A 25,136-nucleotide genomic window follows, 5' to 3' on the forward strand; every position below is an offset into this window, starting at 1 on the left:
GAGGAGGGAAAAGAGTAGAGGAGAGAATGCGCTAAAGGAGAGGAGGAATAAAGTCTGAATTGAAGCCTTAATTCAGCGCGCCTTGGGCCTGGACGGTCAGTACGAATGAAACACAACGTCGAATAACTCGGGAAACTCCGAGAAGCGATCGTGACGAGAGTGAAAAATTTACAAAAAAGCGTATTTTACAAAATTAAGTAAAGCCGCGTGATATTATAAACAAGACTTCGCGAAATATGGCAAAACTTATTGTTGAAATTTATAAGCAATCTTATTGCTAATAATAGCTAATAATAGTGATGACAATGTGATTATTATTCTCTCATCTCGTCGAATAAACAATTGTTTCATCAAATTAAGCAATTATTTCTTATCTTATCGAATAGGCAAATGTTATTAAATATATAACGACGTAAAATCACACATTTATGTGAATATTATTTATGGCTTAAAGTGACGAAAAGGAGTGTATCAAATTGGATAGATCACATTGCACAGGATATTTAAATAAAAGTACGTGATAATTTAAAATAGTAGTGCAATACACGATTAGATGTATAATTGCAATCAATATTATATTCACTTACTAATGTATTTGCATATATTATTACGTGAATTACTATTATTAATATATTTGCAATATATTATGAATATATTTGTTTAATACTTTTTATGTTTAATCAATTTGAAATGTTTATGTTAAAATATTTACAAATATTATGACTATTTTTCTAATATTCATAATATATCAATTTTCAAATTCCAAAACAATATGCCTATCTACACTTATACAAATTTCAAAACTATTAAAAATGTCAAAATTTTTCTCACTACAATATACATATAATAAATTATATGACATGATACATAGAAGAGACCAGGGCCGGTTATACGGGGTTGATTATCAAAAAACTAATAACTCAATATATGACACAGCACTCTCTTTTTTTTACTGTAGATTGCTAATTAATATTAAATTATGTAAAAAGAATTATATGTGTATATTATTTACAACGACTTTTAAGAAAATAAAATTGGTAAGTAAATTTTTTTATCTCCTTTCTTGTTTTTTATTAGTTTTTTGCATCATCAATCGCGATTCCTGTAATTATAGATAGAAACCGGTATGTCTTAGATAATTTTTACTGTAGTTAAATCATTATTGTAACAATGCTTGTGAATATACAATTTCTTTTTATTAAAACGGCTATGTGGGATAGATTGATTACAATAAGCCGTAATTAGGTGTAAATTAGGTGAAAGACAATTTTAATCTCTTTAAATCGACGTTTTAGGAGCATATTTACAAATATAATATTATATCATATAGATATATATTTTTTTATTTTTCGTATAGAAACTAGTACGAAAACAAATTACATATTTCATGATTAAAATAATTAGTTTACCTTTCAATACTATAATAATATACTATTATTTCCTGGAATATAGAACTAACATTAAAATAAAAACTATATCTTTGTATGTTATATTCAATAAAATATATTTCTGCCAACTCCAGAACCTGTAACAATTAACACTGAGTACGAAGCTAATTGTCATATTTTTGCAACTTTGTTTAAAATTTAATAATTTATTTGTACGACGATATACTGAAGAGTAATATTTTTTTTAATTATCTAAAAAATATAGGTATATTATAACGTATATAATATTTCAAAATCTTACAATCACTTTTCTTTAAAAATCATTATTGAAAAACTAACAACCAGCCCGGATTTCCTCTATATTAATACAAATTTATACATATACTTAGAAATCGAAAAAAATTAGAAAAATATTTTGCTTATCTCTCTCTCGACTTTTCTGTGATTGTATAAATTTAAACAGCTGTAACAGGATACTTACATATTTTAGTATTTCATATCCATTTCAGCAATCGCTAGATTGCTTTAATCGTTATAAATTTTTTCGCTATTTTAGTAAGACCGAATTTTTTTCTGACGATGTGATGTTAAGTTTCGCAGATTTTTGTTCGCAAAAGAAAAAGAGATAAAGAATAAAGCGAAATGGGAAATGCTTTATCTTCTATTTTTACATAGATGACAGCGTCACGCCTCTTTTAATTCAATTGAATTCTTCTATGTGCAAATGCATCGGTGACACAACGAGAAAAATTTAACTTCTTGTAATCTGTAGAAGTTAATAATCCGCATCGTATAGGTTGTGCTACATTACATGCAACATATAACGGCATATCGCGTGCATTGCACGCATCGCGAACATCGCTTGCGGATGAATCAAAGAAAAGAATTTGATTACAATAGAATGATTGGACATGATAATTCATGTTTCAATTGTACATACATCCTGATTTTTTAAATCTATCGCAAACGTGCGTAGAATATATTATACGATTATGATACCTGAAATTAGCAAAACTGTAATAATTATGTAATAAGATTTTAAGATATTTTACGTTTCAATAATAAAAATTAGAAAAGTTTAATACAATTCATTTATTAATAGTTGTACTTTTTTTAAATTTATATAAGAAAATATTAATTCGATACAATTTTTCAAAAAAATTCTTTTACGTATGTAATTGTGTCTAAATTACTTAAAAGAAATATCGTATGATATTAAATAATTTAGACACAATTGCTTTTTACAATTGTGTTACTTTTTAAAATTCTGCGATATGTGTATTAATATTAAAATTTCCTTAAAATACTAAAAAGAATACTTATAAATAAAACAAAATATTTTCTTTTTAGAAATTATTAAAATAAGCAAAATATAATTTATGCCACGTATAATGTTGCAAGACAAATGCAGTAGAAAATAACAATGATGAGAGTGCGCGATCGCTAATTTTATTTTTATTGCTTTTTCTGATGTTCTATATTTAATGTGTCTCAAACTGAGAACGAGGGTGCTCACACACTTTTACTCGTCATCATTCAACATGGCATCATGGATTTTTTTTCAATGATTTTAGTCGGCTTTTGGACATTTGGTTTTAAAACGTTCTTCATCATTTATGAACTGTATTTAAAAAAATTCAACAGTCCATTTCTTAACAGTTGAAAACAATGGTAAAGATTCTTTCAAAGTTGAATTAAGTTTGTTTTTTATATATGTTGATATTAAACCTTATAAAACGAAGTGTTTTACAACTACATAATGGCTTTATCTATTAAAAAAAAAAATAATAAAAATTTGTTGCTTTACACAAGTGAAACAAAGAAACTAATAAACGCATTTGTTTGAAATTTTAATGGTAGCCTTCTGCAAGATCAAATTTGTCAAAAATTATAATTAACAATTTGATATTTCTGGAGTCAGGTCAAGAATTTTTTCGAACTATTTTCAAATAGCAGGATAGATGCCATTCAAAATAGAAAGGTTTATTTAATATACACACACACATTCTTTCGATCTCTCCCCTCCTCCTTCTCTCTTTCTCTTTCTGGAAATCATTTTGGAAAATATAATAATATTTACATTCAAATTAAACGTATGAAGTCATAATAGATACAAAAAATAGAGTAGAAAAAATAATAAATATTGAAAAAACTTAATACATCAAATACATTAAATTAATCAATACAATAGCGTTAATAATAAATTCATCGAATATGTGTATGAAACAATAAAACATGATGAATATGTCTCCAACTTCACTGATAATGTTGGAAATACAGGTTAAACCAGCAGTGAATCTATTTCTGTCGGTGGTTTTTCAAAGCGTTCAGCTATATTTGTTTTACACGAACTTAGTCTCTATAGCATACACGAACACGCGCATACCATCACGTACATACGATAAAAAAGTAGATAATATCCAATTTCCTTCCATCTTTAAATTAACATTATTCCGAAATAAATTTATATTAAAATCAATTAATTTTTTCCAATTAATGAAAATCTTGAAAATTTAAGTACTTCTAAAATTAATATTAACAAAAAAGTGTGAAAATGAGGCTCATTTTAGGGCTATATAATATTATAGTATTATAACATTATATGGCCCTAAAACAACTATAATATTATATTATAATATTGTACTATAGTTTTCGGGACTAACTATATATTTTTTGTGTAGAATTATCAAGAGATACAGTATATACATGATATACTTGCAGACATAAGACACAGCAGGTCTTTTGATAAACGAGAATTAAGTTAGGGCCGTTTTTCGGCCAAAATGGAAAAGTTCCGAGATATACAAATTATACATCATATTAAATGGCTACTCAAGTAAAGTCGAATAATATATCGCGTATCTTGGAGAAACGTCGGGAACATGAGAGAGATCGTAATCAAAACAAATAAATTTATCATATTTATGCTACCACATTTATTGAAAAAGTAAGAAAAAATAATATAAGAATTAGCAATTTTTTTATTATATTATATATAAGGATTGTATTATTTAAACAACCAAACGATCCTTTTTGAGAAGAAAAATTCCGCAAGACGTATAATTTGACGCCATAATTATAACGCATAAGTATAATATATGATATGATATATATAAGATATGATTACTGTATTCATTGTGGTACTATTTTGATATAATCTCTATACGTATACCGAAGACATAGTAGGAATAGAACACGCAGGTGTATTACTAGACGCTTTTAACGCTTGTGGAATCATTTCATTCTTGTTGTTTATCAAAAAAACAAGGACAAATGATAGTCGCGAGCGTTATAAGCGCAAGATGGAACGCAGCCCTAACAAAACATTAAAGTCATCGTTTTTTTTTTAATGCTTTTAATACCTCCAGTATGCCATATATCCTGTTACTACCATATATCCTGAAAAAATGTGTAGTATTTATTGAAAAAATTTTATATAATCACGTTTTAGATCTAAATCTAAGAATTTCAAAGGCAAATTTTCCCATGACCCTGATGTTTTCCCAAGATAAGCGATATACCATTCAAATCCAAATAGCCGTTTAATATGATATATAATTTGTACATCTCAGAACTTTTCCATTTTGGCCGAAAAACGGCTCTAACTTAAGGGGGGAAATATCTTTAGAAGGCCAAAAATAAGTCGATTTTCAGAATTTTTTTTGGGAGGGAAAAATTTATCGGACACTTTTGCAATTTTAGGCACTTTTTGTTTATACTTTTAATAAATTTTTTTGTAAAAAAAAAATTAAAAATGGCGAAGTTCTTTGAAGGTATTTGGAAGGTGTCGTCGCGTACAAGCTGAATTGGCGTGCAGAATGGCACTTGTTGTATCGACCTGAAACAAATAATTCGAAGAGTTTTTATAATAGATAATAAGAGTTTTAATAAGGTTGTACCATTGTCGGTGAACCTAAAAACGCACAAAAAAAATCAAAATTAACAAAGTTGTACGCTTTAAAAAATTTTTTCTGATTTTTCATAAAAATTTCGATCTATTTTTCAATAAAAAAAATTATTTTTTTAGACAATAAACAAAAACATTTAGGTTCATCGACAATTGTTTGACAATCTAAAGATGCGTGCAAAATTTCAAAGCGATTGATCAAATAGTTTTTTTGTAATCGTGTACGCCAGTTTCAAAAATACTGTTTCGAGAAAAACGCGTTTAAAGTTTTACGAAACAAAAAATATAAGTTCTTATAACTTACCGATTAGTCTGCGATTCCAGGTCCATATAATAGACTTTCCACTTCCTCATACAGCATATTTCCTAGGTTCGATGTCCCCTCTATAATAACGATCAAAGACGATTTAAAAAAGTAGGGTCTTAAAAGACAAGTAGCTGTCCTCGGCGCTCACCTCAGTGCGCCGTACCGACATGACCCATTTTCGGAGCGTCTAGTGTCTAGAGTTTTTCAAATTTCGCTTTGAAATTTGAATTGTACATTCTTGAAGTATTATACTAACGAATTATAAAAAAAATTTTTTTTTTAAGATTTAAAGATATTTCCCCCCTTAACATCTTCTTTTGGTATATGTATAGAACTATAAATATAATTATTACTAATATTACAGCAGAGTAATAACTATAAAAATAGCAGTTCTTAACCATATTATTTTACGAATTAGCAAGGTTCAACCTGGGAATGGAAAGTAACTTTTTAAAAATAACAAATTACCGTTACTTAAAAAGTAACTATTCGTTACATTTCCGTTATTTTTTTTAAATCAGTCTAAAATAAGTGCTAAAATAAAATCAGTCTAAAAAATATACTTTTGCAATATTTTTTGTTTAAATGTTAATAAAAGCAATACACAACAATAATACTAGATTTATTTTTAATTTTTTCTTAAAAACATAATTTCGTAATTCTGAAACCTATAAAATATGCGACAAACTGAGATATCTGTCCGATATCTCATAAAAATGTAAAATAATTCCTGAAATAATAGTATATTTCTCAGTTGAACGACAGTTGACAGCTAAGTACATATTTGAGGAATTATTTGAGTACATATTTATGAGGAATTATTTTATACTTTTACATGACTTAAACATCAAATAAATATCCCAGTTTATCATATATTTCGTAGGTTTCAAGATTACGAAATTATTATGTTTTTAAGAAAAAACTAAAAAATTAAGCTTTACGTAGTAAGTAATTTATTGTATGTGATTTCTCCCTTATATCGTCGCGAGAGAGATAAACTTTAATATTTGAGTGAATACAATACATATCTAATTCTACAATCTATACACGCTAATTAAAAATTTTCACTCTTGAAACGCTATCCGGCTGATATTTTTCACAATAAATTTTTCATAATACTTTAAGTTGCTTATCAACGTAAATATATCATTAAATTACTTGTCAATTTAATTTGTTATATTACTATTCCAGTTTTAATTAGGATCATGTTTTAAGTTAGAAAATTTAATTGACCCGCAGTTTGAAGAATTTGATGTAACTATATACAAATTCATTTTAATTATTACACACGAAGATCAAGCTCGGATCAAGATTTCTCTTTTTAAAAGTTATATATCTAAAATACGTTATTATCTTAAATTTAATACTAAATAAACTAATCACAGAGACGTAGTAATATCTTAAGACATTAAAAATACCGCGATAACCCACAAACCTTCTGATATCTTTGAAGATAATACCGGAAGCCTAAAAAGCATTATCTTAAGATATTAAAAGGATCTTGAAATTAAAACAAATTATGAATACTATCTGAAGATTAAAGATTGAATAAGCAAAAATTATGTCATAAATACGTAGGTTCAAAATACAAAAAGTAAAAGTAACTGTAAAATTCGTTATCGTTACCAAAAAAATGTAACTACTACGTTACCGTTATAATTATAAAAAAAACTAACGCAATTACCAGTAAGTTCCCCTAAAAAAATAACTTGTAACTGTAAAGGTTATGGCACATATTGTAGAAAAACTTAAGATGTAAGACTTAAGCAGTAAGGAAATCAACATGTTGAATTAGCTACTGCTTTATACGTTATGATCTTATAGTCTCTACTGTAATTGGTCAATTCGTTTACTGCTTAAGTCTTACGTCTTAAATTTTTCTATGTGCCATGATTTACTTCGTTACAAGTAACGAGTTCCATTCCCTGAGTTCAACTTATATGTCTAACTTTTAATAACGGAGCTTTCCACCGTAGGAGGAGGGAGAGAGCAAAATCCACTGCGTCCACGCATACGCTTTACAACGCAAAACGAGATTTCATATAGATTTATACAGATTTGTACTATGCTTGCATAAGGCATGCAAATATGCCAATAATGCAATATTGATATACAAACTTCTTGGAGATCACTCAAAAGAGTGTTCTTGACAATACATGTCAAGATCATCAGAGGTGCCTCCCTTAAAGCGATTTTTACATTATTCAATATTATTAAAAGCTTCTATGGAATATAAACATTAAAGAGTTTATTTTGAGCTTATAGGAACACAATTAAGACAACGCTATAATATTTTCAAAAAAGTAAAGTAAATATATCTATTTAAATATTCTGAGTTACAAAAGTTCATGAAAAATATATTCAATCAAAAATTGTTAACATATTGATACCTTGTCCATTTTAAAGAAAAATAGTACAAAACATAAATTGTAAATTTAGATTACATAAAGTTTTTCGCAAAATTTTTCGTGGCATTAGAAAATCACATGTCAGTTTGCATTTAAAATGCACTACCTTATCGAAGACGCGTGCCTTCGATATCTCTCTCTCTCTCTTTCTCGCAAGATATATTCTGAAAATTATTATGAGAACGATAATCTTTAGATGGCTATAAAACACACGCTTTGAAACGATAAGCCCGACGTAATATTGTTATTGATATAAATGCAGGGTTAAACGACCATGAGAGAGTCTGGATAGACGGCAGTGTCATTTTGATTAAGCGCACGTGCAGACAAAGCGCATAACCGCGGTGTCACATAAACGGAAATGACGTACAGCTGCATATGCATGTATTAAAAAAATCACGAAGGCTGTGATCGTGAATATACAATATCCTCAATCTTATTCATATTGTGTTTCAGTTTTTTTAAATCGATCAATAAATTGTATAAATTGCACAATCATCAGGTAATTAAATCAAGTACATTGTTTGAAAAAAAAACCAAAACTAGTCGTTTTTTGGATGCTAAATATAAATTCGTTTTCCGAATTGCTCCACACGTCACCATTTTGAGAAATTTGCAATTAAAAGTTGCAAAAAGGCTATTTTCATGTATTTTGTCATATTAACTACGATATATGAGTGACATGTCGGAGAATTTTTATTGCAATTTAAGTTAAAGTATGTTTTTAAGATTTTTAGCCTTGTATTTTTTTTAGTATAGACTATGGTTATTAAGATATTTATGATTAAATCCATTATGGAAAAGCTGTGAATTAGGCCACTCACAATTATCAAATAGACTTTAATTATGTTTATTTAAACTTAAGAATTATTAGCCGTTAAATACCAAAATCCAATGTCAAAATTGACAAATTCAAAACCAAATTAAAAGTCCTCTATAAATTCTTGCAACAATTCGGACAGTTTGTATATTTTAACATCCACCATATTAAATCCATCATTTTAAATCCATCATTTTGAATTCATCAATTTTGACAATGAATTCGTATTCAGCAATCTAAGTAGAATTACAATTCAGGAAAAGATAAAACTTCGAGAATATTTTATGATTTTACTGTGCTATTTGGATATGGCATTCAAATTTAAAACACTACTCGTGATATAAAGAACGATCCGGACGGATGGCACGCGGCATTCTCAGTACTCGAAATGATTTTCCTTTCGAGGGATGGACGAACAACGCCACTGCTTCACGCGCGACCTGCTCAGATTTCGCAACACGGGATCGGTGGCCGTGCAAGAAGTTAACGCTCGTCTCACCAAAGATTCACCTCCTTGATCCTCCCGATATCCGCTGATGTAGACTCTCGATAACCCGAAAGCGACTGCCACAGGATCCTGCGTCCTCATCATCCGCCTTCGCTCGTGTCACAACGTAAGTGAAGTTCGCAGGAGGCACGCGAGGCTCTAGGTTTGTTCACGTCCCATGCTCCAACATGTTTCAATATGCTCCTAGCATAGCTTCTACTCATTCCAACGCGCTTGATAGAGTGAATAGGAGCATGTTGGAGCTTGCGACGCGAACAAACCTTCTGTGAGACCTCACGCTCTGATTGACCTAATTTCGATTTTCGCAACCCAGCAAATCGCATGGGTACGGGAGGGCGCAGGATCCACTTGACTTAACCGCAAACCAGTGACGAAAGAAAAACGTCACATCACAGCAAATGGTTACAATAAAATAAAATAAATACTCTGTGTTGTTTTAATTTCTTTAAGAGACTCTTAAAGTGAAGCCCGAACTCCGACGAGATCACTGTTTTATCGATAAAATGCACACACACATGGCATATATTTATATCACTATAACAATATCTCACGTACACATATAAATTTTCGTAAAACAATAGCGTTTTAATTAGCTCTAAGTCTAATTCAAGTTGTTCGTTCGTGTAAACTACTAGTCTGTGGATTACAATTTCGTAAATACAAATTGCAAAGCTTTTATATGAAGCAAATATTATTACAATATTGACAGCTCTGACGCCATATTGTGGACTAAGAGAAGAAATCTCAATTTAAATATTTTTTTTGTTCTCGGTACAAATATCATCTCACAGACACGTATTAATGTGTATACTTTAATCTTGGAAAAGGATTTTCGTATCTGTAAAAGAGGAAAAAAGTAATCATTATATAAAAATTCTTGCATTTAGTCGGAAAAACAGACGACTTTAGGATCCCTTTAATTTTAAAAAACTTCCCTTTAATTTAATACTATATTCCTCTATTTTTCGATAAATATGTTACATTTTTCATTATATTAATTTTATTGCACATACATAATATACTACATTAAAATTAAATTAAAACAATTTTAGGAAAATCGAGATAAATATTGCAATTAATTTGTTATATTTGTACAAATTATTAATTTCAAAAAGTATCCCTAGTAGTATATATATATATATATACTCCCTAGAGAAATTAAACACATATTTTACTAATATTTTAATTAATATCATTTAGTTAGACTAACATAATTAAAATAATACTCTTTTTGTAAAAATATTTTAGATAAATTTATAAAACATTTTTCAATATTCTAATTTCAGTAAGACTTCAAAATGGCTTCGAGATCAGAGGATCCAGAAATTATGGAATCCGGAGGAAAAGAGAGAAACACAGGGTAAATTATTGATATTAGTTCTACAATTTGTAAGACAATTGTAACACAACATTTCATAAAATATTATTTTTAATTTAGGAAAAGTGACGGGTTTGGCAGATTAATGATAAAGTTTCTAGCCATTTACTGGCGATCTTTCGTTGTGATATTATGGCCATTAATCCTAATTCCGATATTGATTCTCGAAAGTGAAAAAGTATGTTTTTTTTCTTATGTTCATATATAAAAATTAAATAAATAGGATGTACATTTAAAGAAATATTAGAAACAAAAAAATTGTATTAATAATTTATATATCATAAAACTCCTTTTTTCTAACAGCAGCCATATTAAATTAATTTCTTCGTACGTTACCAGAGAAGAAAAAGATCATGTAATTTTTCGTTCCAAATATCATAATTTAACATGGTTGTATAGTGAGAAAATAAAGAGTTGCATATGCCGATTTATAGTTCACGTTGTTGAAAAAAATTAAAAAATCGTTCTTTTTTCTTGTCAATGCAGCCTGTCGCAATGAAATGTTTATACATCATCGCGTTAATGGCGATGTTCTGGGTGACTGAGGTCCTGCCATTGCCCATTACGGGTATGATCCCAGTGGTCTTGTATCCGCTAATGGGTATTATGTCTACCAATGAGACTTGTTTATGCTACATGAATGATACCACAATGATGTTTCTGGGCAGTTTAGTAATCGCTGTGGTTATTGAAAACTCCGGCTTGCACATGCGAATGGCACTACTCATTATCAGAATTATTGGCTGCAGTCATCGAAGGTGTTTTATACGTTTTATATTATTGTGTTACATCAAAAGATGTTTTTAATTTTTTCAAGTTTATTTATAAAATTCTTGTCTAATGATATCATCGAGTCTTCAAATATTGTATAATAGGATATCGTTTGCATTATTGCGATCCGTGATACAGGGTGGACAAAAACACATCGAAAATCGCTCTAAATAAATCGAAATGATAGAATGAATAAGACTTCGTTTTTTAGAAAAAGTATAAAATATTATTACAAAATTCTAAAGAAATAAAGCATATGATAAAAGAAGCCAAAAACATCTAGGTAATAATTGTCTATGCCGTCTTTATCAATAACAAGTGCAATGTCGTTAATGTATTTGAAATAAAATAACAGAATAAACGAGAGATTGCTCAAAGAGTGTAATTCAAGGTCTTGTAATACAATATCCGCAACAACAGAAGATAAGGGGAGGTTCATTGGAACTCCAAATGTCTGCTTATGAAGCTTGTTATTAAATTTGAAAAAAATAGAATCTAGAACTAATTTTAAAGCATATACAAACTCATTTAAAGAATGTCCCGGTTTTTCTTTAATGAAATCTTTTCGTAATACCTTCAATTACTAACTCTATTGACACATCGTGAATAATGATACTACATGTAAAGATAATAAAATAGAATCATCAGAAATTGCCAGATTAGCGATATTCTTAACTAGTTGGAAACTATTGCCTATGTAACTTTTTGATGAAATGCAAACTCGAATGGATTATTTCATGTAGAAATGTAGCTAAGTTATATAAAATAACTTTCAATAAATGAGACTATAAGAAGATGACCTTGCTTATGAATTTTAATAAAACTAAGTATTTTGACCCCAATTTATTAATGATACAAAAATACTCCTTATTTCTTCTTTTTTAACATTATACTTTTTATCCAACCAATACAACTTTATTAAATCCGTTGCGTTCTCTTATAGTATATATACATTTTATGTATATGTATAAATTATTATATTGTGTGCGGAAAACTGTATCTTGAACGTTAAGAGGCAAATTGTTAATGTTTTTTAAAAGAAGAACTGACATTCATGAACCTTTTATCTCAGTTGAGTTGCGTATTCGGTTTTATTGAACTGCATTCAGCGTTTGAAACATATGTAATTTCTCTGCGATAAATCACATTGTCAAAATGTGTAAATAATTTATCGTATATCATACACACGCATATTCAATGTCGACTTTATTAGCTTCTTTTAGAAAAAGAATTTTAAAATGTAATTGAGTATGCGTGCACTTGACTAATATTTGACTTTGCTACAGATGTTCTGTGTAGTTTATTTACTTTCAGAAATAAACTGATTGAATTAGATGATTCTTGAAATAAATGAGTGAATTTGTATGAGACAAAGAAAAATTTTGTTTCTTACAAGTCTTTTTTTTATTTAATTGATTCTCCCTGTATAATAAAACGACCAACATTTTCAATAATGCTGTTATATTATATAGTAGTCCGAAAACTACCACAACACCGTAGTTCCTTTATGTTCAGCCGCCTAATCGCCGGGCAGCGGGATTATACTGAATTAAATTAACACGTTACGTGCTACGCGAACGTCCGGTATCACGTAATCCGATAACAGCAACCGGTTATGAAGTATCGGAAGTGCAAGAAATTATAAAATAACGTGTCTTTAAGCAATATTTAAATAATATTAACGGGATATAACATAATCACGGGAATCAATTGTAATTAAATTATCGTAACGGGAAAATTGATTTATAAAAAGAGGAATAATTGAAATAAAGTGTTGAAGTTACGAAAATGAGTGTCTTTCCCTTCGTAATCTACCAATAAGCGCTCCTCGTGAGTCCTAACCATTTAGGCGGAATGAACCCAGAAAATTTCTTTTGTTGCACCAAAAGATACAACGTACAGGGTGATTAAAAACGTTTGCCTTCAATATTTCATATCCCTGATTTAATTCTGAGACATGTATTTGAAATATTTTTATTTGAAAAATAGTATTTATAAGACAATTATATTTTGTATTTTGTATTTCCGCGGAATACATGAAAAAGAACATGATATTTTAAGGATATCCGTGTTTTTTAAATCACCCTGTATAAAAAATTGTATTTTGCGAATTAAATTAGGATAGATTGTTTCTAACATATTCTGTCCTTTGAATTCCTCAAATGAAAAAATATTTTTTTTCTTTTGATTGTTTAAGAGAGGCTTATAATTTTGTTTCTTGGAAACGAAGCTTTATTAAAAAGAATTCATTCTATCATTTCAACTTATTTCGAGCTGTAGAATTATCCCCTTTTCTAATTAGAGATGCGATTTTGTGATATATAGTATGTCACGAGCACTGCGTTTTTCTTTTCTTGAATCACAATTCAATATATAACTGGCTTTTTAATCGCGAAATAATAGCAAATATTTTGACACTACAATTATTCGTGTTAAAATATTACTATATCACTCTTATTATTTCTGAGTTTAAAATACATTCTCAATACTATATACGTACATATACAGTTACGAAACTAATTGTCTGATTGTTATCTCAATGAGTCAAACTTTTCTTCAAATTTTGAAGAATAATCTAAACGAATCATCGATTTAATGATACACTGTTCGGACAATTAGTTTCATGATTGTATTATATCTTTTAATTATTTTAGAAATAATATATTAAAATTCTATGCATATGAATTATTATATTTATCTATTTAATTTATATTTATAAATTATTTTTTAGTGAGAATGTTGCTAGTATAATGGACGGAATGGATGGAATTAACGTGTGACACTTAATAATTTTTGTCATATTATAGTTTTAACTAGAAACCTTTTAATTAAAATCTGGCCATAAGATTGGCAACCTATAATTGGTCCAACATTTTTTTGTCGCTTTAATCCGAGCACATATCTTTGAATCTTTTTTTTCCTGCATCACTGCGAGATAAAATACATCTTTTCTCACTTCACGATTTTGACGAAAAATGTCGGACCACTTGTTATGGCCAGACTCTGATTAGAGTCTCTAGTTCTGTTTATACATATATTCATTTTTTTCTTATTTTTCGATTAAAAATTCCTTTTTTCAATCTATTTTATTCTCAGATTAACACTAGGTTTATTTTTCGTAACGATGTTCATTTCGATGTGGATTTCAAACACTGCCGCTACAGCTATGATGATACCGATAATGGAAACTGTTCTCATAGAGCTTGAATCGGTGAGTTTCCATCTTTTCCGAAATCTTGACTATAAGACGCGAAAGAAAATAATTTTTCAAATTTATTTATCTCAGCAAGGACTTGGAAACATGTTCGTACAAAAGGAAGGAGTGGTCGAAGAAGAGGGCAGAGAAATGTAATTATTTATCGTTATACATGCTCGTACACATATTTCGTAACTTTGAGCCCGGAATTAATTCAACAACACTTTAACGAATGTAATTGTCAAGTTTTAAACTTAAATATTAATTATTAACAAAGTTATTATATAAAATGTAACTGGGGTGCCATAATACCACCTTCTCCTTTATTAATTAAATTTAAATATTAATACTGAATTCCACACAAGTTTATCCATTTTATTTGTTCGATCATAAATCATAATACATATCTATATTGCTAATTTTTCTTTCTTTTTTTAAAGCAAAAGGCCAACGCATAGTACCATGGTATATTATCTCGTCGCGGCTTACGCATCTACTCTCGGTGGTATCGGCACTATTGTAGGAAGCGGTACCAATTTAACATTGAAGGGATTTTTAGAAAAGTATGTGCTCATAGTAAATAACAAATTTTGTATAAAATATGTTACTTTTAATGTTAGACGTAGTAAGATATCTCAAGACGTTTATAATGTATAAAAGAATTATGACATACATAAAATAGATATTTATATTTACAAATTAATTTTATAAATTTTTAATTCCAGTGTAACATATTTAATTTTTTCGATATTTAGGATTTAGAAGAAATAATAATAACAATTATAAAATTTACTTTCATTTCCACACAGGCGTTTTCCCAACAGTCCCGGCGTAAATTTCGCCTCTTGGATGTTATATTCGATGCCACCCATGCTGTTAATGGGTTTGCTCACATGGTTGTGGCTGCAGGTGATGTACATGGGTCTTTTTAGATCAGACAGCAAAGATGCTCGAGCGATAGATATTGGACAACAAGGCGAGCGTATCGCAGCGGCAGTTATTGAGAAAAGGTACAAGGAACTTGGGCCGATCTCGTGGCATGAGTTCTCCGTGGGTGTCCTATTTATTTTTGTGGTGCTCTTGTGGTTCTTTAGAAGCCCTGGTTTTATGCCGGGCTGGGCTGCTTATGTTACGAATTTGTAAGTATTGATGAGAATCAGTATCATAAAATATGCATTTTTCATTTCGAAATCAAACTTCATTTATGGGTTATCAATCAATAAAAATAATCAAAAGATAAGAAAAGAATAACAAAAATTAATTTTACATTATACTTTTATAATTCATAATTTCGGTAAAATTATGAGTATAATTTTCTTAAACTCATAATTTTTTAAATTTAATAAAATGTACATCTAGACATAACCCAAAATATAATCAAAATAACGAAATATTAAAATATGTAAAACAAAAAAAAATAATATAAACATGAACAATTATAAAATAATAAATTAAAACGAATATAAAATAATCGGAATTTTTACATTCATAGGTCTGTCAAGGATTCGACAGCAGCCGCGTGTGTAACGATACTGTTTTTTATTATTCCGTCGAAATTGGACTTTTTATACGCATTCAGTAAAGATCCGCGTAAACGACCCACAAAAGCATCGCTTAGTTTAATAACTTGGAAAATGATAAACGAGAAAATGCATTGGAGTCTAATATTCGTGTTAGGTGGTGGGTTTGCCATCTCAGCAGGTAGTACTTCATCAGGTCTGTCAGAAATGCTCGGTCACTACCTGATAGGTCTGCAAAAGATTAACGTGGTAGCAATAATGCTGATTGTCTGTCTCTTTGCCGAGAACGTGACGGAATTAACGGCTAACGTGGCCGTCGCGAATATTATATTGCCAGTATTAGCGGAGATGGTGAGTATAGCGAAATTAATGATAAACTTTGATATAACAGAGATCAATTATTGATATTTCATTCTAATATATTTTAATATAAAAAATCTCATTAATGTAACTTATTTTTAATATTTTAATATTACAGGATTATAAAATGGACTAATTGATATGAAAAAAACTATTTACATTTTTAAAAAGTATGCAATGTAGATTGTAATTTACACGCATTATATTTCTTAAGTTATAATTTCCTTTAGAAAATTTTTATTTGAATCATTTTTTAAAGATATATATAAGAGATTTATTTGAATCATTTTAAATAAGAGACAATATTTTTGATATATTAAAATGAATATACTCTACATGTATGGCATGTCTATGTAATGTCTATGCTCTTTGCCAATATTTTCTCACATGCAATAATATATAAGTTATATATTTACAACTGTAAAACTATATTTTTTTATTTAAAATACTTTTTGTTGAAAACGTTTGCTAATTAAAATTTACAGAAAATTTCTTGATTGCAAGACAAAATCTTACTACTTACAATATAAATAGTATAAGCTAGTTTCCAAGGATTATACCAGTATTTTCTTTTTCTTTTTTTTTCAGTGTGTGGCTATTAAAATACATCCTTTGTATTTAATGCTACCAGCAACTATCTGCTGCTCCTTTTCGTTCCATCTACCAGTAGGTACTCCACCAAATGCAATTGCTAGTGCCGCGGGGCATATAAAGACAAAAGATTTTATGATTGCTGGTATCGGTCCTAGCATCATCACGCTCGTTATCACTGTAATAGCATTCTCTACTTGGGGTGAATACGTATTTAACCTATCGGATTTTTCCGAATGGACCACGTAGCAGTACTTATATAGCATAAACATTCTTTTATTCGGTATATTTCATTATCATTCCGCCAAAGAGCGAAGAATGATCTTCACAACGACAAGAGTACTACTCGCATTACATATATTTTTTTTCTCGTCGTTCTTTTCTCTAATCGAATTCATTTTCTACTTTTTTTTACAAATTCCAAATATTATATATGCAAAGCTTTAAGGTAAGAAATAAACATAATTATAAAACAGTCTTAGTGAAAAATATAGACTGTAGAGTCTACAAATCGAATCATACCTTATGTATCATAAACGTTATCATAGAGAATTATCATATTAAACATAATAATGAATGTATATCTTTAGAATTTCAGTTTTATGTAAAGTTTTTCATGAAATATTTTATATCTATTACATTTATAATACCAAGTAAATTCTCAGATGAGCAATAATAACTTTGAGTTTATAATCATTGCCTTTATACATTTAAAATAATTGTCCCAATCAAAAGCTAATGAATATCGATATCCATATCAATAAAAAGCTAATGAATATTGATATCCATGTCATAAAAAAGCAATTTATTTATATGTACTATAGAATATTATACATTTTATGCACTATACATTATCACTAACATTTGAAATATACAGAGTGCTTCATATAACAGTATGTTACACAACAGTATGTAATAAAGCCTTTAACGATCAAGCTGAATCTTAAGAAGAACCTAAAGCCGTCTGTATTACCGACTAAATCATACAATTTTTGTATAACAATTACTTTTTTCCTCTTTTACAGATTCGAAAATCCTTTTCCAAAATTAAAGCATACGCATTAATACGTGTTTGTGAGATGGAGTTTATGCCGAGAACGATAAAAAATTTCAAAATTGAAATCTTTACCATTTCTTAATCCAATATGATGCTCTAAAACTGTCACGTCATAACAATTTTTATATAAAAAAAGTGCATTTTTTCTCATTTTGTCGACTATAATTAGTTATAACATTTATATACAATTTTTTATAAACATACAACTTTACAAATATTTTCTAGAGATGTAAAAGTATACATAAGAATCACTTAAAAATTTTTATATACTTGATAAGTAATGAAAATTCTCAGGATACAAAAAACCCATTGTGTGATGCCAAAAATCATCATATGTATTAAGGGTTAAAATACATAATATATTCCATACATGGAATATTAGTACACATGCTCATAGTCATTAAAAGAATTACAAATATTTCATGTCATCTGTAATAATTTTAAATTTATAATAAACAATCATCGTAGCTTGTTAATGGATTTGATTTTTTGAATTTGTAATAAACAGACAGTTATAGGCTCGTAGCCTTTGATTTATTTATTTGTTGTAATTTTACTCACCATCCACGTTAGAATCATGACTGATGTTTTCCATTTTTTCTGCCATTTCACCGAGATTTTATGAAGAGGATAAAATCAGGAAACACTTAACTCGATAAAAATGTCCTACACTTTAATAAACTATATTAGCGAAATTGAAAAAATGTATCCGCAAGTTCAATAACTAGCAAAATAAGGTTAAAACAATTTTCGAATTTTATATTTCGTTTCGTTAAGAACATTATAACCAACAAATGACACAGTTTAACTACAGCATCTCAGAAATCAACAAAATTAGACTTATTCGACGTTTTTGCATGAAACGAAAGAATTTAGCGGAAACAATCATCACTGTCCCGAGAACCGAGATATCAAACGTTAAAATTTACGACTATTGAGGTTAGGAAATCTATCGCAGCTGCGAAATACTAGGTCTGTTCTTTTTCGCTGAACTTCTTTCACGGTTCATTTTTTTTCTTTTTCTCTCCAACGTGGAGAGAAAAGGAAGAAAGATGAGCTAGCGAGAACCTTAGATAAAAAGAACAGACCTACTGCAACACGAGGAACTACGAGCCGGTCACGTTATGGCCGTATGCGCATGCGTTTTTGGTCTCGCTACAGTAGTGCACGAAATTTGAACGTAAACATTTTGAAGCAAGTAATCCAGGTGAAAAAGTTTCGTTGAAATTATTCCATGTTTTGGAACATTTCAGCGAAATTGCTGAAAATTTGCTGAAATTTCACTGAAAGTGAATTTTTCAGCTAACATACTGAAAAATCGTTAAAACTGAACTGAAATTACTCTGAAATTTTGTTGAAATTTCTCTTAAATTTTTGCTGAACTTTTTATAAAATTTTGCTGAATTTTGCTAAAAATTAATTTTTCAGCTAAAAAATTAAATTAAATTGAAATTTTGCCGAAGTGTTCCAAAACGGAATATCAGCGAAATTTTTCCACCAGGAAAAGTGCAATACTTAAAAAGACCTTGCTCTCTGCTCTTGCTATGTGTGAAAGTTATTGTAAACTGGAATCGTTCATGGATTTATAACTTTCCACGCGAAGCGCGGTTCCACATATAAGTTTCCAAGTTTGCACATACATTTAATTTAAAAAAAAAAAAAAACTTTGGTTTTACGGTTGCTCGTAGATTCTTCTGTTCCATGCAAAATTGCGTCGAGCAAGACTAATTTTATTGAATTTTGGGATACTGTAGCTAAATTGCATGTAATTACCGTTTTTTTCGAGTCACTTAAATTTTAACAGTCTCGCAAACTTTTGTAAGACCGACCGTTTTTAACTATATCTCGTCGGTGAATCATGCAATACATTGTACATTACCTCAGAAGGAATAGCGTTGATAGCGCGCAATTATGACGTAAAATGTTACCATTAGTGACATCATAATAGTTTGTTAGCGCTATCTGCAGCTCCGCAAACAGCTTATCAATTCTCAGCTCATATTCAGCTCGTCAATTTATGTTGCCGTATACACAAAAGTGTCTAATGATTTTGCAATTGGAAAGCATCTATATGTATATTGTATTTACGAGCGTTCGTAAAATTCAGTAGAAAAGGATACGTCTGCACATATATTCATAAAATGCATGAGAAAGGGAGGAAGAGTATAGGAAAATAAATAACATATCACTTGAAAATATATTATATTATGTATTTAATGTTCAGCTAATATTACCAGTGTAACGATCTCACATAAATTTTGACCTTATCTACAACACAGCCTAGTTTCATACTTCAAAATATATTTGTATATTATCAAATATACTTTCATGATACTTTTTAACATGCTTTGATTATAATATTTATATTATTAATTTCTTTCTTCTCAATAACATATTAATAATTATGCTCATCAAATAAATAAACGTACATAAATTAAATACGTAAAAATAATTGTGTTCCAAAATTGTATTTCAAAATATAAGATATTAAAATTACAAAAGCATTTATGAACGTTATACATTAGTCCATAATAGCTAATTTAACAAAAATAAATTTTATTTGCATTATACTTCTAATTTTTAAATTACTTCTTTGCCCTTTTGTGTTTTTTGAAGTATCAAATTAAATATTGGAAATCGATTATAAAAATAACCAAGCAAAAAGAATAGAAAAAAGAAACTTAGGGGTAAAGTATTCCTGAATTTATCAAGTCAGATTTCTAAATTATTATTCTATATATACTGACGATAATTTCTGTGCAAAAGTGGGCTGAATTTTTGGTGCTTTATATATATACACACACTAGTTATATATTTCGTTGTATCCATTTTAGTGAATTTTTAACATTAGTGAGCGTTACCCTGCTAAGAAAGCTTGCAATTAATTGATATTCTGGCATTGTGCGCCTTCCATAAAAATGCTTCGAAGGTGTTGGTTTATATGCGTTATGTCTATTGATATCGTTTGTATCAACATGCGATTCATAAGACAGGAGCAAATTTTCTTTCCGTCCTTCACAAAGAACTTTTGTGGTTAAGCACAAAAGCCATTGCATAATCTGTACGTGCGATATACAAAAGTTTTGTATTAAATAATTTTGTTAATAAATATCAGATAAACACTCTAATAAATGTATTATGTATATTTACTGTATGTATTTACCTCATTGCTGGATGGTAACCGTCCCTCACTTTTTTTTAACCATGAGCTAGGTGCCCATAGATACAGTTGCATTATAGTTGCCGCTAATTCGCTATCGAGTCGCTATGTAAATGTTAGAGAAAGAAAAAAAATGTTTTAATATTTTTTTTCTATGCAAGACTACGATTTTAAAACTAGATATTTTTGAGCAAATTGTTGCCTTTTTACAAACCTTATACAAATTTCTTGACAATGCATTTTTTATAACAATATTGATAATATGTGGGAGACTGTCTGGCAAAGCAGGAAGCTCGTTTTCAGTATAGTGATAATTATTTAAAACAGCTTTCTCATCTTTTTTGCCATGAAATGGATTTTGCATCCCAAATATTTCATATGCTATAGTTCCTACTGTCCAAAGATCAGCTTTAGTATAATTTATATTAGTAAAAGGACCTGGTTCTGCTGTTATCACCTCTGGTGCCATCAGTGCAATATTACCGCCTTTATTGATATCATGAGAATTATAAGGCAGATATAACCCGTGAGTTTTATCGGCTAGACAACAACCAAAATCTGTCACAACTAGAGACGGAGAATTATCAGTCTCTTCTGACAGATCGAGTAAAATGTTGTCACTTTTCAGATCTCTAATTTGTAAACGTTAATAAAAAAAAGAAAAGAATATAAGATAAATCTCATCGATTTATAGAACAAATATCATCATTGCATGTAATTAATATAAAATAGCAAAGATAGAAAAATATTCAATCTTACCGATGCGCTACGCCATTTGCATTCATATGAGCTACTGCTTCTAAAAGCTGAGCGAGCAATAATATTGACACTCTCGTATCAACGTTTCGACTTGTTATATATTGTTTCAAAGTGGTGTCATATCTAAAATAATGCGACATGTTAGATATCATGAGAATATACTATAAATGTAATCTTGTCCTATTTAAAAAAATAACCTTTTCATCACCAAAAATAAACTCATATTTCTGCCCGATCCTTGAGGATTAATTCTACTTGGTAAAGCATCAGGATACATTCTCCAAGAACCAGGTAATACTGGTATCATGTCAGTAAAGACATAATACATTGCCACAATGTTTGGATGAGATGGTAGTATGATTTTATTTTCTGTTAATTTTTGCTCCCAAGTAGTCAAGTTATTATTTCTATAATGTTTCCTAGCTGGTACTGTCTCCCTATACATGGCGTTTAGAATAGCAGCAGCATTGGATTCTGCATCATAATTGAACATCATTTTTATAGCTAATGGAAACTCATTTGAATCTTGCGTCTTAACTTCAATATCCATTGAATTATCTTCGTTCCACGTATTTACAAATCGTGCTGCATATACAGCAGCAGAACAACCTTTAGCAATTACAGGTCCCATTACAAAATTTTGTAACGTTACAGTATTCTCATCAGTTTGAACAATTTGATCGTTTTCAGGCATATAATTCCATTGCAATTTCGAAACTGCTTCCTGAACATAACATACTATATCTTAGACTACATTTCATAAGCTAAGAATGGTAACATATAATATTTCTATATTATATTAGTGGTAACATATTTGTGAAAAATAAGCTATATTTCAGTATTTAGATTAAACTGAACAAACAAATGCATTTACCCGAATTTCCCAACATACTCCTTCCAGTTCGTCATCCTTTGTCAATATTCCTGTACCTGACGCTAATGATATACCAACAAGAGCAAAAAATGGCGCGGAATCACCAAAAACAAGTCTACTCGCTGTACGTCTTCGTAAATCTGCTGCGAGACTGTTGGTCACCCTTTTCAAAATATTGTCAACAAAGATACGTCGAGCGTGTGTTCCCAAATAACCAAGATGTCTTCTTGTATTCCATACATTGCCACTAGTTTGGCAAAGAAGACCACTGTTCTGGGATTTGTCTGTCATGAACATAAACAGAAAACTATTATATACAAATTAACATTTTCATCGGAGATTACATGTTACTAACAGTATACAAAATATTTACAGATCAAAGACAAAGCAAAATAATGTTATGTATAATAGAAAATAGAATATTGACAAATCATCCACGTTTATTACATGAAATCAATTTACAATAATGCTATTTTATCATAATCTTCATGCTCTAATAGGTAGAGTTATACCATATCTCTGAATCACAACAAAAGAGTACATATACTTTTTAAAAAAAGATGATTCAAGGATGGAAGATGAGAGTATAATTTTTTAAATGCATTTAATATTACAGCTCTATTTATAGGCAATTAATTTACAATTCAATGGAATCATTTAAAAATGTAAAATATAAATATTTATACATTACAAAAATATATTTTACAATGCTATTATTTGTGTTACAATATCGAAGTTGATGGCAAAATTGATTACAACAAAGTCAGGCATAATTTACCTATCTGTGCACCGTGTATCTTGTCGAGGTGTTTGTCCGTATATCTATTCGAATGGAAGCGCTCGTTATTTCGTAATGAGCGCAGTACGATGCGACCATTTTGCACGAGACGATGAACCACCGTCCGGATTGACATTTCTCTGCTTTCTTGGGCTGAGATAGCCCAGCGGGCAAGCCCGCAAGTCAGGTACGCTTTGAAAGCGGATGACAAAGCCGTTGTGAAAGCCTCAATCTTTACGTTGTTTATTTTCTATAATTATGTAATAAAACAAATACAATACGACGCACTTACGCCACTTATAACTACTTAAAACGCATCATGTTTTGTAACGATATATATGTAAAAGATTGAAGTCTGTTTTTTATTTCTACGCTAAACTACACTGGACTGCACTAGAACACTGGGGACGGTATTCATAGTACGTTCCTATTGGTTCCTATGAGAGAATTGACGTCCGAGTTTTTGATTGACAGTCTGATGTATATTCTGATTGGCTATCCCTTCCTAAGTGAAGCAGCATGTTGTGTATCAGCTGTTTGCACAGCTGATGCACGTAGCCGCTACGCTGAATTGTATGCTGTACGATTAGCATTTTTCTCTTCTGGGACCCTATTCTCGAAAAGTATTGCATACGAAAAACTAAAGAAATACTATAGTATACGTCACATATATTATAGTATTTTCCTAGTTTTTCGTATACTTTTCACGATACTTTTTAAGAATAGGGGCCCTGAACATCTAATATGTAATATTGTATGTATGTATATACATCACATGCGAGGATAGATGACTTTTTAAGCAACAATTATGTTTAGTCCAACGTTAAAAGTTTGTATCGGTTTATACATACTTAAAAAACTACTTTACAAAAAGAAAAACGGCTTACACTTTTATTACTTAATTTTTTACGAAGTTTCACGCTACATTATTAGGGAGCGTTTATATTGACCAATCACAGTCGAGTGTTCCTCTCATTCGATTACAAGAAGGGAATACTCGAAGATGATTGGTCAATTTTTACAGATTACGGCATACGGCTCTCTGATTGGTTCATACACTAGCTTAAGACCATCTCGAATCTTGAGCACCGTCTATGGATTCCACCCATTATTTGTGATGACAAATTATTTGTCATCGATATTATTAGTTAATGCAAATGAAATAGGAACATAATTGGGCATCAGACTCAATAGGTAACTCTGTTCACAATATACACGAATCTTCTGTTCTTTCCAATCTTCTTTGATCATTAGCTGCGTTCAGCAGACTCAACAGTTTTGCAACCGTTTTATGATTGTCTGCTGAGATAGGACCATTCTTCTAGATCTAAAAGTATGATCCAATCAGCTCGAA

General features: G+C 29.7%; 3 protein-coding genes across 3 annotated transcripts in view; 1 reads left to right on the forward strand and 2 right to left on the reverse strand.

The window, feature by feature from the left end:
• The window catches only part of PIG-S (phosphatidylinositol glycan anchor biosynthesis class S), a 29,642-nt gene extending 10,514 nt beyond the window's left edge, over window positions 1-19,128 (reverse strand). Inside the window, exon 1 of the mRNA XM_018446096.1 lies at window positions 18,773-19,128. Within this exon, the coding sequence (XP_018301598.1) occupies window positions 18,773-18,818 (46 nt within the window). The 5' untranslated portion in view covers window positions 18,819-19,128. The remainder of the gene's footprint in view (window positions 1-18,772) is intronic.
• On the forward strand, window positions 307-17,523 carry LOC108721519 (I'm not dead yet). Its single transcript, XM_018446094.1, has 10 exons — window positions 307-513; window positions 10,625-10,698; window positions 10,777-10,894; window positions 11,203-11,474; window positions 14,584-14,698; window positions 14,774-14,835; window positions 15,124-15,246; window positions 15,493-15,822; window positions 16,176-16,554; window positions 17,152-17,523. Exons 2-10 carry the CDS (start codon window positions 10,637-10,639, stop codon window positions 17,401-17,403), a joined length of 1,713 nt encoding a protein of 570 aa, XP_018301596.1. The 5' UTR covers window positions 307-513; window positions 10,625-10,636; the 3' UTR covers window positions 17,404-17,523.
• A 1,664-nt stretch (window positions 19,129-20,792) lies between the features above and the next one.
• Window positions 20,793-24,103, reverse strand: Pink1 (PTEN-induced putative kinase 1). The gene is made up of 7 exons (XM_018446093.1): window positions 23,783-24,103; window positions 23,005-23,288; window positions 22,328-22,854; window positions 22,131-22,253; window positions 21,586-22,003; window positions 21,375-21,476; window positions 20,793-21,270 (listed from the first exon to the last, which is right to left on the reverse strand). The coding sequence occupies exons 1-7, from the start codon at window positions 23,916-23,918 to the stop codon at window positions 21,019-21,021; spliced, it is 1,842 nt and encodes a 613-aa protein (XP_018301595.1). The 5' UTR covers window positions 23,919-24,103; the 3' UTR covers window positions 20,793-21,018.
• Between the last annotated feature and the right edge of the window lie 1,033 nt (window positions 24,104-25,136).

The sequence above is a fragment of the Mycetomoellerius zeteki genome, unplaced genomic scaffold, assembly GCF_001594055.1.
Source record: "Mycetomoellerius zeteki isolate Tzet28-1 unplaced genomic scaffold, Tzet1.0 scaffold174, whole genome shotgun sequence".
In the NCBI taxonomy this organism is placed as follows: Eukaryota; Metazoa; Arthropoda; class Insecta; order Hymenoptera; family Formicidae; genus Mycetomoellerius; species Mycetomoellerius zeteki.